At 32.4% G+C, this 18,652-nt stretch overlaps 1 protein-coding gene across 1 annotated transcript in view; it reads left to right on the forward strand.

Moving 5' to 3' along the window:
* Window positions 1-18,652, forward strand: part of LOC126885725 (axotactin) — a 128,203-nt gene that overhangs the window by 103,831 nt on the left and 5,720 nt on the right. Inside the window, exons 15-19 of the mRNA XM_050652493.1 lie at window positions 244-532; window positions 3,720-4,036; window positions 7,567-7,751; window positions 7,834-8,097; window positions 12,407-12,578. Of these exons, the coding sequence (XP_050508450.1) occupies window positions 244-532; window positions 3,720-4,036; window positions 7,567-7,751; window positions 7,834-8,097; window positions 12,407-12,578 (1,227 nt within the window). The remainder of the gene's footprint in view (window positions 1-243; window positions 533-3,719; window positions 4,037-7,566; window positions 7,752-7,833; window positions 8,098-12,406; window positions 12,579-18,652) is intronic.

Raw genomic sequence — 18,652 nt, forward strand, 5'->3', positions numbered from 1 at the left:
ATTAGTAGTTTAAGATCAGAAGTAGAGAAAGCCATCAACAAAGCAAAAATGGGAAATCTCCAGGCCCTGACGGAAGCTTTGTACCCATGACTTCAAAGGTCATGGGAAGTACAGAAGTACCAAAAGGCGTTTGGTAAGGTCGAATATGATAGGTTGTTTGAGTATTTAGAAATGATCGGAATATAATGTATGACTATGTGCTCTTTTACCTCATTTTTTTCTTCAATTTAATTATACTTTTAGGAGTTATCGCTCATTGCAATATGAAATGTGACGAAGTACCATGCAAGCATGACGGCATCTGCATCGAAGATTTCCGAAACCAGAGACACACATGCGACTGTGAACATACCAGTTACTACGGGGAGTTTTGCTCTGAAGAAGTAGGAGCTGAATTTAACGGAGAATCGATTTTGTGGAGGGAATATATTCTAAACGGTTCGGTAGACCATGTGAAGTTCCAATTAGCTTTTTCCAGCGTTGATATCAGTCAAAAAAGTACTGTATTGCTGCTTTTGCAAACAGAAAATAGGTATTAGTAGAAAAGTTTTAAATAATTTTATTGGTTATTGGGACTACACTGGCTTTTTCATCAGTAAAATAAGCGTAAAAATTAATTACAAACTAATTAAACAAATCTCGACGTTGTCGTTGTGAATACACAAAATTTGTGTATTATATTTATTTAATAAACTTTTTCCAATCACAAGTACTACTCTGACAAACTTATTAGGGTACCATTAATTTGCAACCAGTTTGGGAGTACATATCACTGAAGGGCTAAAGTCTGGTATCACTTTCTCCGAATGGTCAAAAACCAAAAAATGAATTATATCAAAAGAATTTACTGTAAATATCTTCTTATTAATACTGGAAAAAACGATTATGAGGATTTTTTTGAATTCAATTTACAAATTACTTGTTTCACATTTTCATTTAGTAGATACGTTCTTTAACGGTAAAATATCGCAAAACCTCTAAATTTTAAAGAACCGCTTGGATTGACATAAAATTTGGCATACACATAGCTGAGGGTGAATTTCACCCCATCTCGGGGGTAAAAAATATATGTCCAAAATAAGTCCGGAAATGGATAAACTGACTGATTCTAATTCTTTTGTTCTATAGAGTTTTTTCACCAAGTCAATACTTTTCGAGTTATTTGCGAGTGAACATGTTCATTTTTCAACAAAATAACCACGTTTTTAGACCGTTTTTCGCAAATAACTCAAAAAAGTAAGTATTTTGTTGAGAAAAAAACATTCTTAGCAAAAATATAGCGTGCAAGAAACTGAAAAAGATGGTGAATACAGTTGGTATCTGTACGTAGCAGAAGCAGTACTAGCTAATGAAAATAGGTTCATATTCGTTAAATTCCAAATCGAATATTTTACCGTGAAATAACCAAAAAATGAAGCATTTTTTGCGAAAAATTCATTTCAACTTTTTTAAAGTGTTTTAAATTGTTTTATAAAAAAATTATAGCATCAAAAGTAAACAAGTTACGCTCAAAATAAAGATGGTCCCTTTTTTTTAGTAAAAAAATCTGGAAAATCATCCCCTAATTAGCATCTCAAAGAACTTAATCGTTACCACTTCACAAGTTTCTTTACTCGTGCATGTATTGTTGATATGATCTGTAAGTTTTATCGGTTCAAAGTCTTTATTTTTGAAAGGGCTTGAATGATTCACTAATCACGAGTGTATGCAAATTTTTGTCTTACAGAAATACAAGAAAAGCCGACTTTTTTTTATTCTTTGAGATTTTTTTATCTCTAAAAATTAAGTTATTTTGAAAAAAAAGCATTTTTTCAAAATTAAAATTTTTAAAAATTTTACTTTAAAACCAATTGCTTTCAAAAACAAGCACTTTGAATCGATAAAACTTACATATCATATAAACACAACATAAGTAAAGTAACTTGTAAAGCGGTAACGATTAATTTAATTTAAGTTGCTAATTAGGAGGTGATTTTTCCGATTTTTTTTTTGCCAAAACAAAAGGACCAACATTATTTTGAGCGTAAATTGCTTACATTTGATGCTAGAAACTTTTTTTATACAAACAGAAATAAAGCTGTTTTTAAACACTTTAACAAAAGTTGTAATGAATTTTCCCCAAAAAGTGCTTCATTTTTTGGATAGTTCACGTTGAAATACTAAATTTGGAATTTGGCGAACATGATCCTATTTTTCATTAGCTAGAACTCTGGTTCTGCTAGGTATAGAGACCTCATGGATACACCTTTTTTTTTACTTTTTCACAGGCTATATTTTTGACAAGAACATTTTTTTCGATAAAATACTTACTTTTTGAATTATTTGCGAAAAACCGTCTAAAAGCGTGGTTATTTTGTTGAAAAATGAACATGTTCAGTCGTAAATAACTCTTTAAGTATTGACTTTGTGAAAAAACTCCATAGAACAAAAGTAACTTATAATTAGTTAGTTTATCCATTTCCGGACATAATTTGGACATATATTTTTTCACTCCCGAGAGGGGGTGAAACTCACCCCCAAGGCAAAAGCACTCATCGGCACAATATCACTTTTTTTCTTTGACTTGTTAGCTATGCGTATGCGTATGCCAAATTTCATGTCAATCTAAGCGGTTCTTTAAAATTTACAGCAAAAACCGTGAAATAATGTACTACAGTGGAACTTGGTTATAGCGTCATTGAACGGTCCAGTAAAAAAATGACGCTATATCAAAGTGACGTTATAAAGAGGTAGAAAAAAATGAAATTTTAACCAGGCAAAATTTTATTACAGCATTATTTGCACTATTTTATTACAGCAGAAAATTTGACTCTTTATGATGGCACTGATAAATAATAAGAAATCATAAACTGCCAAGCTCACATAACTGCACACAAAGGGATAATGGGTCTTTCTCACATTCTTGGAAGGAGCAATGTCGCAAAGCTGGAAACGCATTGCACTTTATTCTTGATAAAATGAAAAAACAACAACCTACTGTAGAATTTTATGACGCTATAGACGAGATTTACTTTATTTTTACCGCTAAAACCGAGTTTTTAATAATGTTATCGAATAGTTTTTGGCCGGACCTATTAAAAATTGACGTTACAACCGAGGTGACGTAACTACCGAGGCCGTAATATCCAAGTTCCACTGTAATTACTTTATTTACTTTCGTACTTTTTATGCTGTATAGTAGAGTGGACCATTGGCTGTCGAGAGGCTAGCGATAATTTAAAACAGTCGCAAAGTCGTGAAATATAATTTATTCCATGTCAGTTACCCTATATTTCTTCTTTTCTGAGAGCGTTTCACGTTAAGAACGATAGAAGCGCGCCGATGCCGCTTCTATCGTATCAAGGATGAATCGTATATCGGCAGTCTACCAGCAACACGTGCCTGAGAGTTTTGGCAACACTGATCTGCATAAGTCAACCTTTCCGTTCTTAACGTATAATAAAGCATAGCACTGCGTTGATGTCTAAACTTTTGTTTCACGTTAGAACGATATGCTTATGCTTATGGAGATCAGTGTTGTGTTGCCAAACCTCTCGGCCACCTTTGGCTACTCAACTGCCGATATACCTACGATTCATTCTAATAAGAATAATAGCCCCATGATGATGAGGGATAGCCCCATGTATTTCATAAGAAATACATGGAGCTATCTCCGCAATGTTCTATTCTTAACGTGAAACGCTCTATAATAACAATAACAGTTGAGTTATATTTTTCAGTCGCAGTTACTACCTAGTTGTTGGATTAAGTACAGAAGGATATTTAACGGTACAGGAAGACCGAGAAGGGGCCGTATTTTCAGCCACTGTTAACACCAAAAACTTTATCAATGGAGCTAGACATTCAATTTATTATAAAAGAGATTATAATGACTCGGAATTATATATAGACAGAGAATTGACTTCAATGAAAACAATACCTGCGCAAACATTTACCAATATACCGGAAAAAGGTGGAAATGAGGTTCAAATTGGAGGTCATGATACAAATGATCCAAGATTCGCCACGTATAAAAGATATAGTGGGTGTTTGTCAAGTTAGTATATTTTTGTACTTTTTTAATGTTTTATATATTTGCAATTTTATATTGTTACAATATACATGTGTATCTATGTGGGTCCTACAGCCTCTGCCGCAATCCGCATTTCGATCTCCACCTTTCTCGGTCGGTCCATTCCTTTATTTATGGTTCTATCTCTCATTATTCCTCTGATTCCTTCTCTCCATTCTAATGCTGGTCTTCCTCTGCCTTCTTCTCCTTCTTCTATTCCATGGAACAGAATTTAAGTCCTGTTTTGACCATCGTTCATCTTTCATTCGCATTACATGCCCATACCATAAAAGTTGTTTGGATTCTATTGTATCTACGGTATTGTAAATCCTTCCTGTTCTTCTTCTTATTTCTTCATTTGGGATGTGATCAAGTCTGGATACCCGACACGCTCTTCTTAGATAATCCATTTCTACTACTTCTAGTTTTTTCTTCTCTTTCATCGTCTTTTGCCAATATTCAGATCAATACGTCAAAATTGGCCAGACAACCAAATTGTAGATTGTTATTTTTGTTTGTAAACTAATTTTAGGAGACCAAAGTAACCAGTTTAGTGTTTGTATCACATTTCGGTCCTGTTGTATTTTCTGCTGGATGTCCCGTTTCTGTGTTCCTTCCTTCGCTATCACTGTCCCTAGGTGTTTAAATTCTTCGCATTTTTTATACATATCTCTAATCGAGAGTTGTGGGTCTCTCTCTTTGTTCTTTATTCTTTCTAAGATGTTATGTTTTGTATGTATTGATTGTGAGTCCTCAATTTTCGTATTTTTTGGTTTGGTTTGAGTCCCCTAACTTTCGAATCATATAATCCATGTCTTCCTCATCATTTGCCATAATCAATTCCAAGTTCTGTTCCCATTCCTGTGCATTTTCTCCTCCGGTTGTTTAACCTTCGGATGACCAAGCGGGGGAAATTTTGTCCCCAGCGTATGTTTTTCTTTAATAAATTCAAAAGTATTTTCAATTTTTAACTCATTATTTTTTTATTTGACTTTAATATCATTCTAGATATCCTCATATTTTGAAATAAAAAAAATTCCCTATATTTTACGAATAAAAAATATATTCTGAAGTTGATGTCTAGTAAAATACCGTCTATTATGTGTAATTCCAAGTAGTTTTACGCTAATGACGTCGACTTTGCAAAGTAACAAGACACTTACTTAACATACACACTACACATGACACTAATACTCATGTTGTGACTGGCTGAATGACATAAAATCCATGCCATAAAAAAAACTTCATTTTTTTGTTAATTGTAATTTTTGACTTGGGGTCATTTCCCTCCCCCTCCCCTCTTAGTCATCCGTGTAACAAAAAAAGGTTGGTCATCGGAAGGTTAATGGTTCCTGAATATATTATATTTAGACCTTCTCTAAGTCAAAGAACACTAAATGAGTCGGTTTATTTCTGGCCGTTTCTTTTTTTCTCTATAATTTGTTGAAGTACAAATATACGAGTATTATCAACACAAGATCTGCCAGCACGGAATCCACTCTGCTCCTCTGTTTTCTCATATTGGTTTTCGATTCGTTCTTTTATCAATCGACTGCACAACCTCCCCAATGAGCTAATAACGCCTATAGAGCAATTTAGTATATATGTATCAGTATTTTTTTCTTTTACCCCAGTCAATGGGGACAAGAATAGGATATTACCTCCGAATTCTATCCTACTGCATGGATTTTAATGAAATTTTGGGAATAGCTTCTACTTCTCTCCTATTTCAAAGTCTACCCTATGCCGATGTGTGCTTTTATCTTGAGGGGTGGTTCCCACTCCTTCTCGGGGGTGGAAAATTTTTTGATTAAAATAATCACGGAAGTGGCTAGAGAACCTAATTCTAAGCAAAAACTGCTCCATAATGTTTTTTTGAAAACTCAATACTTTTTAAGTTATTCGTGGTTGAAAATTGGATTTTCATTGAAACGGTTTTTTGCGAATACCTTAAAAACTATGGATCCAACTAAAAAAACTATATAAAACATTTTTGTAGCTTATAGAAAAACAAAGAAATTGGTTCTTTCATAAATTTTCTAGCTATAATACAAAAAGAGATATGGTAGATGAAAATAGGTTGTTTTTTTGGTGCATGTTCAAATCGGGTATATTCAACTTGAAATAACAGAGAAACGGTCGATTTTAGGTGTATGATGTATCAGTAATTTTTTCTTTTACGCCAGTCAATGGGAACAAGAATAGGATGGTATACTACCAGTACCTTTTGTAGTACTTGAAAAGACCTTTAAATTGAGCAATATTAAAGGTCGATTACATAAAAACTAAGCGAGATATGCTGCAAAAAAAATTAATGACTAATGTATTTTAAGAAAAAATGAGAAGTGTATTTAACCCCTCGTCCACCAGAATTTGAATGCATCATTTTACTTCTACAATACATTTTATTATAGTGTTATTTCTATGTTCAAAAATTTGGACATGTTTAAAATGAATGGTTTTTGAAAAAAAATAAGATCAATTTATAGAGCGCATTGTTAAATTTTCTTAAAAATCTTCCTTTTTCTACTTGTACCTAGAAAATGATATGAGATACAATAATGAAAATAAAAACAAAATTTTTGTCCAACAAAACCCTACATTTTTGTATGGTATTTTTTTCGTATCTCTTATAATTTTCAAGTTACATGGAGAAAAAGGAAGATTTTTAACAAATTTAAAAATGCGCTTTATAATTTGATCTTATTTTTTTTTCAAAAGCCATTCATTTTAAACCCGTCCAACTTTTTGAACATAGAAACAACACTATAATAAAAAGTATTGTAGAAGTTAAATATACTTCTGATTTTTTCTTAAAATACATTAGTCATAATTTTTTTGCAGCATATCTCGCGTAATCGACATTTAATATCGCCCCTTTTAAAGGTCTTTTCATGCACTACAAAAGGTATTGGTAGCATTATACACCTAAAATCAACCGTTTCTCTTTTATTTCAAGTTGAATACACCGATTTGAGCATGCACCAAACAAACAAACTCTTCTCACCTACCATGTCTCTTTTTGTATTATAACTAGAAGATTTATGAGGGAACGAATCTCTTTGTTTCTTATAAGCTACAAAAATATTTTATATAGTTTTTTTCGTTAGATGCATAGTTTTTAGGGTATTCGCAAAAAACCGTCCGAAAAGGTGTCATTTTTCAACGAAAACGGCCAATTTTCAACCACGAATAACTCAAAAAGTATCGAGTTTTTAAAAAAAATTATAGAACAGTTTTTGCTTAGAAGTGGGTTCTCTAGGTACTTCCGTGGTTATTTTAACCAAAAAATTGTACACCTCCGAGAAGGGGTGGGAACCACCCCCTTGATAAAAGCACACATCGGCATAGGATAGACTTTGTTTACTGAGCTGTTCTCTACTTACTTTAAAAATATCAAGTAAATAGATGTAGTAGGATGGAATTCGGAGCCAAATAACCTCATTGACTTCCCTATTTATGTTGTTTTCATGTGTACAAAATATTTAATACGAAATATAAATGGTCTTTTTTAGATATATTTATTGAAGTAAATGAACATGTTATGAAACCTTTAGATGAATATATGTTGTTTACGAAAACTGGTACAGAAAAAGTAAACGTATCAAATCAACATGGTGTCAGAAGTGCTCAATGTAGTTCTGATTTCGACAAAATTCACGAAAAAATTCCTGCAGTTATAAACTTAAATATAAGTCAGGTAATAATAAAATACAGCATTAATACATTTATTTATTTCAACATTAAACATTAAGTTAATCAATTAATTTATTATTTTGAAGGGGGCTGATAAAACTTGGGTACAAGATGCGCCTCAAAGGGTGTTCTACACGTCTATATACTCAACCGATGCCGAAGAAGAAGACAGTACAGAACAGATGATAGTTATAGTTTTATCCTCATTTTTTTTATTAGTAATAGTTTGCTGTACGTATCATCTGATTATTACCGATAAAAGGTATAGACAACAAAAGGAATATGAAACAGATGCCAATATTTTATTGTCGAAGCAGCAAGCTGCTTATCTGCAGGAAAACAAAAAATCGGTAAGTATTGTCCTGTATTAAAATGCCCTCTAACTTATACCGGATAATACACTGCTCGTCAGAAAAAACGGGCCGTCTACAAAATTGAGGATATTTTATATTCTTTTTTATCCTTCTCCATTTTCTTTGAATTAGTTTTTAGTCCACAGTACATTGTTCTTTTTGGGAGATGATTACAAAAGTCTTAAAAATGGTCTTAACTGCTTCGTTTGAGCGAGTCTACCTCTTTTAGACCGATCAAATAAAATTACAATACATGTAAATCAAAATGTAATTCCGTACAGGTTGGAATAATTTTTTTATCAAAGTTTTAGGTCCAAGCAAAAGATATTTTCAAGAAAGTATACCTATGATTCATATGAGGGGATCATTGTTTAAATAATTCAAAATAGGTAATTTTTGCACAAAATTTACTTTTTTTAGCTGCTGCGGTAATTCGTGTTTTTATTAAGGATTTTACAATTTATTTCTGCAAAGATGATGAAACAGTCTATTATATGAGACTTACTAAATTAATTTTGACCCGTAATTTATTTAAATAATTGTAAATGAAAATTTAAGAACATATTTCCAAAAAAATATTATTTGCAATATAAATAAGCACTATAAAATATTTTACTTTGCAGAAAAAGTTGCACTATGATATTACTATAAATTGACAAAAAAATTTGTTGATAAATATTAAGTAGTTTATGAGATATTTAATTTGTTTAAAAAAAAATACCATTTTTTCAATTGCAAAAACGCGGTTGTTGCCGATAGAGTATATAAGTTTTTAAAGTCACATTTGTTTTGCTTTTATATATATTTTCGATAAATGTATTGACAAATCAAAATTTCAATTAAACACCCCTCAAAAATGGCGTTTGAAAATTGGTGTAATTTGTTTAAAATTTATTTTCTTAATAACATCGCCGGGATTAAAGATTTTAAAATTATTTTTCTATATTCGTATTCTTGGTAATTTTTGACATATTCACAAAAGCATAAAACTTTTCTAGAAGCATTTTTGGCCGAGATAGCTTTTCCCAGTTTAAAAATTCATAATTTGTTTATTTATCAATATTGACATTTAAAAGTACGTAAGTACATCTATTATCCTTACTAATTAACAATGTCATTTCTACACATAATAAAAATTGCAGAATATTTTGAAACATGATGATTTTCCTAGCACCTTAAATGAAAACTTTTTGTCTGAAAATTGGCGGAGAAGAGTTTCCAATATATCCGTTAATAATGGGCCAATTTCAATGTTTTCAACATTTTTTTCTGTTTTCTGTCAGCAGTAGAATGTATTTTGAGTTAAATAAAATACATACATTCTTCTTTTTGTGTCAATTAATTTAATTCAAAATAATTTTTCTTGGACACCCTGTATAAATAATTATGTCAATGTTAATATTACTGAATAGAAAATTGAATAACCTTTCAAATGAGGTAGCACACGATCCCTATTCCCTATTTAAAAATAAGGGGTGGTGGTTGTGGAAGGGAGGGGGTTGACAAATGACAGATGTATGTAGCGTAAAAAGTGTCCCTCTTAGACCAAAAATCGACCTGTTTCGTCATTTCCTTAAGATCTAATAAATACTGCCAAATATCAAGGTGGATTATTTTCTTTGCCTCAAACTGTATATATTTTAATATTCTATACAGAAAAAAGTCTTAAACAAATTTTTAATGCTAATTCAGTATTATTTTTTTATTTTTTTTTTTATAAAAAATCTTTTGTGTCAATTTTTATATATCACATCTAGAGAAAAAAAATTGAAAAAAAATTGTTTATAACAAATTGACGAATATTTTATTGTTAAAAGTGTCATTTACTGTGTCAGTTACTATTTTTATAAGCTACCATAAACTAAAAAAAAACATTGAAATTGGTCCTTATTAACGAAGGTATTGCAAAGTACTACTGCACCACTCTTCATGTAAAAAGTTTTCAGTTAAGGTCGCTACGAAAAACATTACTTTTTAAAATATTATAAAATTTTAACTCTATGTATAAATGACACTGTTAAGTAGTAGGATTGATAGATGTACTCACGCACTTAAATGTTAATATTGATAAATAAACAAATTATGAATTTTTAAACTTGGAAAAGCTATCTAGAAAAGATTGGCAAAAAATGGATCTAGAAAAATTTTTTCTTTTGTAAATGTGTCAAAAACTACCAGGAACACGAATACCGAAAAATAATTTCAAAATTTTTAATCCCGGTGATGTTATTAAAAAAACAAGTTCTCAACAAATTACACCAATTTTCAAAGGCCATTTTGAAGGGTGTTTAATTAAAATTTTAATTTGTCAATACATTTATCGAAAATATACATAAAAGCAAAAAAAATGAGACCTTAAAACTTGAATACTCTATCGGCAACAATCGCGTTTTTGCAATTGAAAAAATGGTAATTTTTTATAAACAAATTAAATATCTCATAAACTACTCAATATTTATCAACCAATTTTTTTGACAATTTATAGTGATAACGTAGCGCAACTTTTTGTGCAAAACAAAATATTTTATAGTGCTCATTTATATTGCAAATAATATTTTTTTGGAAGTTTGTTTTTTAGTTTTGATATACAATTATTTAAATAAATTAAGGGTCAAATTTAATTTAGTAAGTCTTATTTTTTTTTCTCTGATTCTGGCTTTGGTTTAGAACTAGAACCTTTAGCCACGTAATTGTATAACTTATCACTAAGTCAGGGGAGTAATGTGTAGTGTGTGTGTTGAGTAAGTGTCTTGTTACTTTGCAAAGTCGACGTCATTGTCTTTGAAAAGAGACGCTAATTGTTTCCGAACGTCTGCGGTCCCTCCGGTGAGTACCGATCCCACAAGGACAGAAACTATTTTTCATTTATTCATTAATAATAAATGAAAAATTTCTGCCCCTGGTAGGATTCGAACTCCCGACCTTTCGTTTCAAAGGTAGGCGCTCTTACCACTGCGCCACAGAGGGGTTATTTAAAAGACAAGTCTTACTTAAAAGACCCCACAAGTCTTATTTAAAAGACTGGGTCTTCATCTTAGAAAGAAAAAATTGTAAAATGCTTAATAAAAACAAGAATTGCCGCAGCAGTTAAAAAATGAACTTTTGTGCAAAAATTACCAATTTTTAATTATTTAAAAAATGATCCCTCATATCATATGAATCATATACTTTCTTGAAAATATCTTTTGTTTTGACCTAAACTTTAATAAAAAATTTATTCCAACCTATACGGAATTACATTTTGGTTTTATTTTATTTTATTGGGCTATTTCTGAAAATTTTCAGAGTGCAGGTTGGACGCGTTTCCGCGTCCCGCGCCTTTAACATATTTACGTTGTCGGACTAAAGAAACGCGGTTGTAAATTTGTCGGACAAGAGATCGACAATCTATAATATTAATTAAATATGTATAAGTACTTTAAATTGAAAATAAAGAGTTTTGTAATAACAAAAAGTTGTCCTGCGCATAGCACCAAAAATTAATGTTTATTTAAAAAAATCCTGACGTCGTGGTAGTTAACCGATTTTAATTTCGCAAATTTCAAATAAAAGGTACAGTATTCTTCTGTAAGTGCAAAAAAAATTAACTTGCTGTCTGCTTTATTTTCAGTCCTGTAACATTTTGAAAAAATGAATTTTTTTGCGAAAGCTGGATTGCAAAATTTATTTTGAAAAACCTATTAAACCGATCTTAATAAAATTTACAGTATTGTTTTACTATATCATAAAGTTTTTTTCGGTCAAATACGAAGGTCCTAAGTGTAGCATAAATGGTTGAAAAACATAAAATGCGAATATTTGTTTTTTTATGGTTTTTCGCAATTATTGCTATTTTGCAACAAGGAGGACAATTTTTAAAAATTTTAACTAGTCCTATATTGTAGGAAATTTAATTACGCAACTTTTATATCAGTGCAACTTTTCTCGGAAATGAATACTTTTAAAGTTATAATTAAAAAACGAAGAAAAAAATCGAATTTTTCCGTCATTTTTTGACATTTTGATAATTTAAACAATGTTCCGGACCTTTTTGAGTGGGAGGATAATTCAAATATATATGAAGTTATTTTCAAGCAATTTCTGCAAAAAAATATGAGTCACTTCATATGTACTAATATTTTTACAGATGCGCCCTGGTCTATTGTTCTATACACACTCAGAAGTCGAAAGAGTACACATACAAGGAATGAATGCTTTATTTTAAGATGGAACAGACAGCGGGCATATTTTAATCATTTTAAAAATCTGTGTACCTTACAATACAAGAACTTATTATTTTGTATAATATAAGTTTACTAATTTTTAGGTAGATGAGTCGTCAATAAAATTTAATGGCAAGATACCCTCAGATAAAAGTGATAACGTTTCACCAACCGAGGAAAAAGAAATAATTATACCAGAAATTAAAGAAGATTTAATAAAACCTCTCAAAAGAGCGGACAGTAAACGAGAAAAACAATCAAGAGTTTCATTTAGAGGTAAAAGCATTAAAATCATCTGCGTATATGATTGTACCTAGGTCTTGTTAAGGTCTTATATAGGTTCATCTTTGTTCTCTTACTTATTTATAGAGTCTTGCTTCTCAGCAGATTTCTATTCATTCCAAATGTTTTTTCCTTTCATAATTTTTTCCTGTTCTCCTTTTTCCGGTTTTCCCAATTGTTACTCCCAATTAGCTAAAGGTGGATACAGGTTCAAATTTATGGTTTTGCGCTATTAGATATTTCTGAGTTATTGTGTCGTCCTTTTTTATGATCATGTATCTTATTTTGTTCTGGTTTATCCAGGGCCTATTTTACCACTAGGCCCGTGAGGCACCCGCCTCGGGCCCGTATTTGAATGGCCCCGAAAAGATCACCAAACAAATCTTGTTTATTACAATAACAAAACAAATCAAAATTCTTTCATTTTACGAACAGGCAATGATAAATGATAACCATAAGAGTTATAATTAAGTGGATAGGCGCAAACTTTCGGCTTCAATGCTCTTTAAATGCATTCATGTTTTAGAATCCTCAAGAAACTAATAAATATTTTAAAAAAATTTAGACGCAGAATGAAAGATTACATTATTACCGAGAGCCGAATGTCCCTTAGAATAAATAAAAAGTTTCTTTTGAATAAGATACAGTCGAACCCTCTTATTGAATAGCCTTCGTGCCAAGCAAAAGTATTCCTATAATATGCGGGATATTCTAATAAACAATCATTAGTGGCTAGCAGAAACTTTTCGGTACCTCAAATTTCTATTCCTTAAAGCGGGATATTCTTTTAACAGATATTCTAATAAGCGGGTTCGACTGTATTTAAAATTAAAAATCACACTCAATTTTCTCTTTTTTCACCCCTGAAACTTATTAAAATAAACATTATCGAAGATTTCAGGGATTTTCGGCCCTCGGTAGTAACGTAATCTTTCATTCTGCGTTTAAATTTTTCGAAAATACTTATTAGTTTTCTCAGGTTTCGAAAAAAAAAGACGAATGCAATTAAATAGAATTAAAGCCGAAAATTTGCGCCTATCCCCTTAAACAATGTTTAATTGTTTAATAAATTTATAAATTTTATTTATTGTTAATAAAAATTTTATTTTCTTGTGCAACTACATATATTTCTATTAAATAGTTAATACATTTAAAAAAGTTATTATTATTATTATTAAATTATATTTAGGGGCCCGAAAATTGTGTAGTGCCTCGGGCCTGATTTGAAGTAAATTAGGCTCTGGGTTTATCTCTAGTTCTATTTTCTTTGATTCCATATCTAATTTTTCAACTACTTTTATAAGTGTCATCTTCGTCTTCGCTATTATGACTAGATCATCTGCATATGCTATTACTCGAAGTTGACTTGTAATAATGTTGTTGTCTGCGAAGTTTGTCCTCCTTATTATTGCTTCAAATATCAGGTTAAACAGTGTCGGGAATATATAGTCACCTTGTTTCACGCCTTTGTTCACTTTAATCTCCTTAGACGTTGTTCCGTTTAGGCTTAGTGCTAGCATATACAAATATGTCTTAATTTTTCTTTGATTCCAAGATGCTTTAGCTCTTCCATAATTTTCGTCCGATTAATTGTAGGTGGCAAAAGACCTTTTAAATACTATGAATATTACAAGACGTGCATTTTTATGTTGTATTCTCTCGATTTTTTAGGGCTATTGCTCTGTAATTCTCGCACACCTCCCAATTTTCTTCTTTTTTGAGAGGGAGAGAGAGAGAGAGAGAGAAATACTATACAGTAAACCCTCCATTAACCGAAATAATTGGGGTACTCAGCGCGGTAAGCAGATGGAACGTGAATTATAAATTGTTAAATTCCCTCATCTTCTTTTGTCTCAGCATCCGTTATGGCTTGCAAATTTTAGAAGCCTCGGAGGTGTAACCAGAGAAGGTTACAATCCGGTGGTAACCCGGTGGTAACCGGTAACCCGGTGGTAACCCATTGTTTTCAATCTGGTGGAATGTAGAGTAATATTTTTGATATTATTTTACGTGCTATTAGATTGAAAACATATGCATTTTCCTTAATTTTATTGCTTTTTTTTTTATTTTATTGACGAAATTATTGAAACTGTCAGCTGTTTCGGTTAAGAAGGATTCGGTTAACGGAGGTTTTACTGTAATTTATAATAACTGTATTCCAATCATCTGGTAGTGTGTTTTGTGTCCATATTTGTTGTAATAGCTTGTTTATGGTTCTAGGTAAATTGCTCGAATGCAAATGCTGGAATGCAATTGCTTGAAAATCAATTGCTCGACATGAAAAGAGAAGTATATATCTAAAATATTTATTCACAATAATCCACAAAATATCCACAAAAATCCAATACATACCCAATAAAGAAACATTGGTAATGAGTAAGCATGTTAATGGATATTTAATGATTTTAATATTTCCGTTAAAAACCGTTATTTTTCTTATTATTTTAAAAGTTCAAAGATAGTTTAGATTTGTAAGGAATACTTTTTTAGCATAAATTAATATACTATTATATATGTGACATATCACATAATTTGTCCTAATTCAAGAATCTTTCTTATGTCTATATTTTGTATTATTTTGAATAAATATTTTAGATATATAATTTTCTTTTTTATTCGAGCAATTTGTATTTCGAGCAATTTTCATGTCGAGCAATTGATTTTCGAGCAATTGCATTCGAGCAATTGACCGGTTACCCTTGTTTATTTCTTTGTGTAATTCTCTTCTTGCGTATTTTATTAATTCTACTGCTACTTCATATTCTCCTGCTGCTTTTCCGTTTCGGAGGTTTTTAAATTTCTTTTTGTGCTTCTTCTTCTGTGGGAATTTCTACTTCGTCGTTATCTTGTACTATTGGTACTTAATCGCATTAATATTAGTTATCATAGGGATATTGCTTTCAAAAAATAGTTAGAGACATCGTCTACTGATGTCATCAAGACCGTAACATTTTTATAGAATATGATACGGGATCGACCATCCATTTGGTAAATAAAAACTTTTGGTAAACATAATACATAATAGGTCTGGATCCCTCGTATGAAAAAAAAGTTGATTAATAGCAAGCTGAAAATTTGTTAATAGCTTAAGGGTGTGTAGTCGGACAAACTTTGATATATGGGAACACTGGAACAGGGGAAGTTTTAATTGTGGAAAAGGTTAAAAATTTGGAACGGTCAGTGCACGAAAACGACACATGTATTTTGTCCGACAGAACAGACTTAAACTCTCCGAACAGAGATTAAACTCTCATGCAAAAATCGGACTGCTATTTATCACCAAATGGGCGTTGTTTAGGCAATACGTAAAGTATCCTTAACAATAGTAACCTATACTTATTGTACGGTTATAGAGTATATTCCCATAGGTAAGCTGGTTAAGAGTAGATAACGATTTTTCATATGTAATTTAAAGTATTATCTGCATAAATGGCACAAAGAATATTTGCTACGAGAGGTATATGGTTCAAAATGCATACAGTATCACGACTAATAAGTTATGTTCACATACATGTAGAGTACTTACAGTTTTATTCCTTGATGACGTGTCACATCAGAGCTCTGATTGAATTCCATAATCCATTTGGTTCATTTGTAAGGCACTCACTAATACGCTAAATAAATCATCGTCGATAATACTGAGCAGATTGAATTATCTGAGCGGTATAAAACGATAGCAAAAAAAGCCGGTAAAATGCGGCCTTTTTACGAATAGCGGGAGCGTCGATAGATTAGAGATGATTCTCGTTAGGAAGCTTTTGACGATCTGCTCCGGCGAGGGGTTCAAATGCGAGTCTCAACAATAACCTGGAGTTTCCAGAAAGGTTACATAAATACTACTTGAATTTTAAGTAATCAGTAGTACAGGGGCGTAACTAATTATTTTAGTGAGCCGTGTATAATATATTTATTGTACATATTGCCGGGGGCGACAGGCGAGAGAGATGGCCTATATCACCTCGAAGAGAGGGGATTGGCAAAGATGTGCACAACGATAAGAAATGTTTGAAGAAATTAGAGTTTATATACACAAGGGGTAACAACGATAAAATGGAGGAAAACGATAAGTTTTCCCCCTAGGGATAGATTTTAATCTTCCAGGGGAATCACAGCGATTTTCGTAATACCACGAAGAAAATCACCGTGAGTAGTGTGAATCTTGACAGTACGAACTAGACCATCCTTACCAGGCAATACATCTATTACCCTGGCAGTTGGCCATAAGAGTGGAGGAGTACCATCCTCCTTCAACAGAACCAAATCCCCGATCTTGACAGGGTCAGTAGGGTCGGTCCATTTATTTCTTTGCTGCAGGAGGCAAAGATAGTCTTTTTTCCACAATTTCCAAAATTGCTGTTGAATTTTACTAATACGCTGAAAAAGATTCAACCTATTTTCAGGTATCTCTGAAACACTTGGTTCAGGGGGCGCGGTTAAACTTCTTTGAACTAAGAAGTGAGCTGGAGATAGGAAAGCGAAGTCATTGGCGTCAGACGACATCCTAGTGATGGGTCTCGAATTTAGAATAGCCTCGATTTGGCATAATACTGTGTTAAACACTTCAAAGGTGAAGTGGGAATTTCCTATAATTCGATAGAGGTGATACTTCACACTCTTTATTCCTACCTCATGGAGGCCGAATTGATGGGGGTTGCGGGGAACACCCATCTTGAAAGTTATGGAGTTTTGAGTACAGAATTCCTTAATCTGTTCCGAATTATTTTGATTTAAGAAAAAATCATAGAATTCGCGCATTTCATTTTTTGCCCCATGGAAATTTGTGGCATTGTCGCTCCAAATAATACTGGGCGTGGATCTTCTGGCAATAAACCTTTTCAGAGTAAGAATATAGGCTTCTGCGCTTAATCCTGTGACGAGTTCGATATGAACACATTTAGTGCTCATGCAAATGAAATAGGCTACGTATGCTTTGTAAAGCGGTGCCTTCCTCAAATGTGAGGACTTAATTAAGAAGAACCCCCCATAGTCCACTGAGACGACTTGGAAGGGTCTAGTGGGGAGTACACGATCGGGATGCATATCTGCCATCTGTTGAACAGAATTGGGTGTCATGAATCGGAAACAGTTTACACACTTACGAATTAAGCGTTTAATCTGTCTTAATCCGTCAATTGGCCAGTACTTCATTTTGACATACGAAAGTACTGTTTGCGCGCCTGAATGTAATAACTTATGATGAGCTTGAGTCAAGATTAGTTCTACAACTCGACATTTAGAAGGAAGTAGAATGGGGTGTTTTTGATTATACGATATGGGGGCGTGTCGGAGACGTCCTCCCACACGAATCAGCCCATCATTATGTTGTAGGAAGGGGTTGAGTTTACGAATGGCTTTATTGGTCACGAGTTTAGCATTTTTCAATTCAAGAATCTCTTTTTTAAAGTAGATACTTTGGATATACCTGATGATCGCGTGATCAGCGATCTCCATTTCGGGTGGCGTCAATATATCCGTATCTCGTGGAGAGTTATTTATTTTCTTTTTAATATTACTGATGAATCTAAAAAGATAAGCGACAATTCTTTGAATTTTACGAAAAGAAGAAGATTTAGCGAATAGATTTTCAAAGGTGTCGTTGAGTTCGTGATTTGTTGCTATGTTTGAGACAACTAACTTCCTTAATTCAGGAAGATCATCCTGAAAATGAGGAATTTGATGAAGAGAAAAATCGATGGGATTGTCTCTAATAAAGCTAGGTCCGCATAACCAGTCTTCGGTGGTCTGGGGATTATCAAAGACATTTATCCCTCTGGAAGCGGGGTCAGCGATGTTTTCGTGACTTCTGACGAAATGGAAATCACAAGGAAAAGTTTCCAACAAGGAATTGACCTTTTGAATTCTGTTTTGTACAAAAATGTTCCAAATGTGTTTTTTAGAAAGTATCCAAGACAAGGCAATTGTAGAGTCAGCAAAGAGATGAGATGAAGATATACTCAAATTTTTCTTGAAGATGTGAAAAAGTCTATGAGCCAGAGTGACTCCCAACACTATTCCACAAAGTTCCAATTTGGGGATGGTGAGTTTATTTTTTAGCGGAGAAATTTTGT

This window comes from Diabrotica virgifera, chromosome 5, assembly GCF_917563875.1.
Source record: "Diabrotica virgifera virgifera chromosome 5, PGI_DIABVI_V3a".
NCBI lineage: Eukaryota > Metazoa > Arthropoda > Insecta > Coleoptera > Chrysomelidae > Diabrotica > Diabrotica virgifera.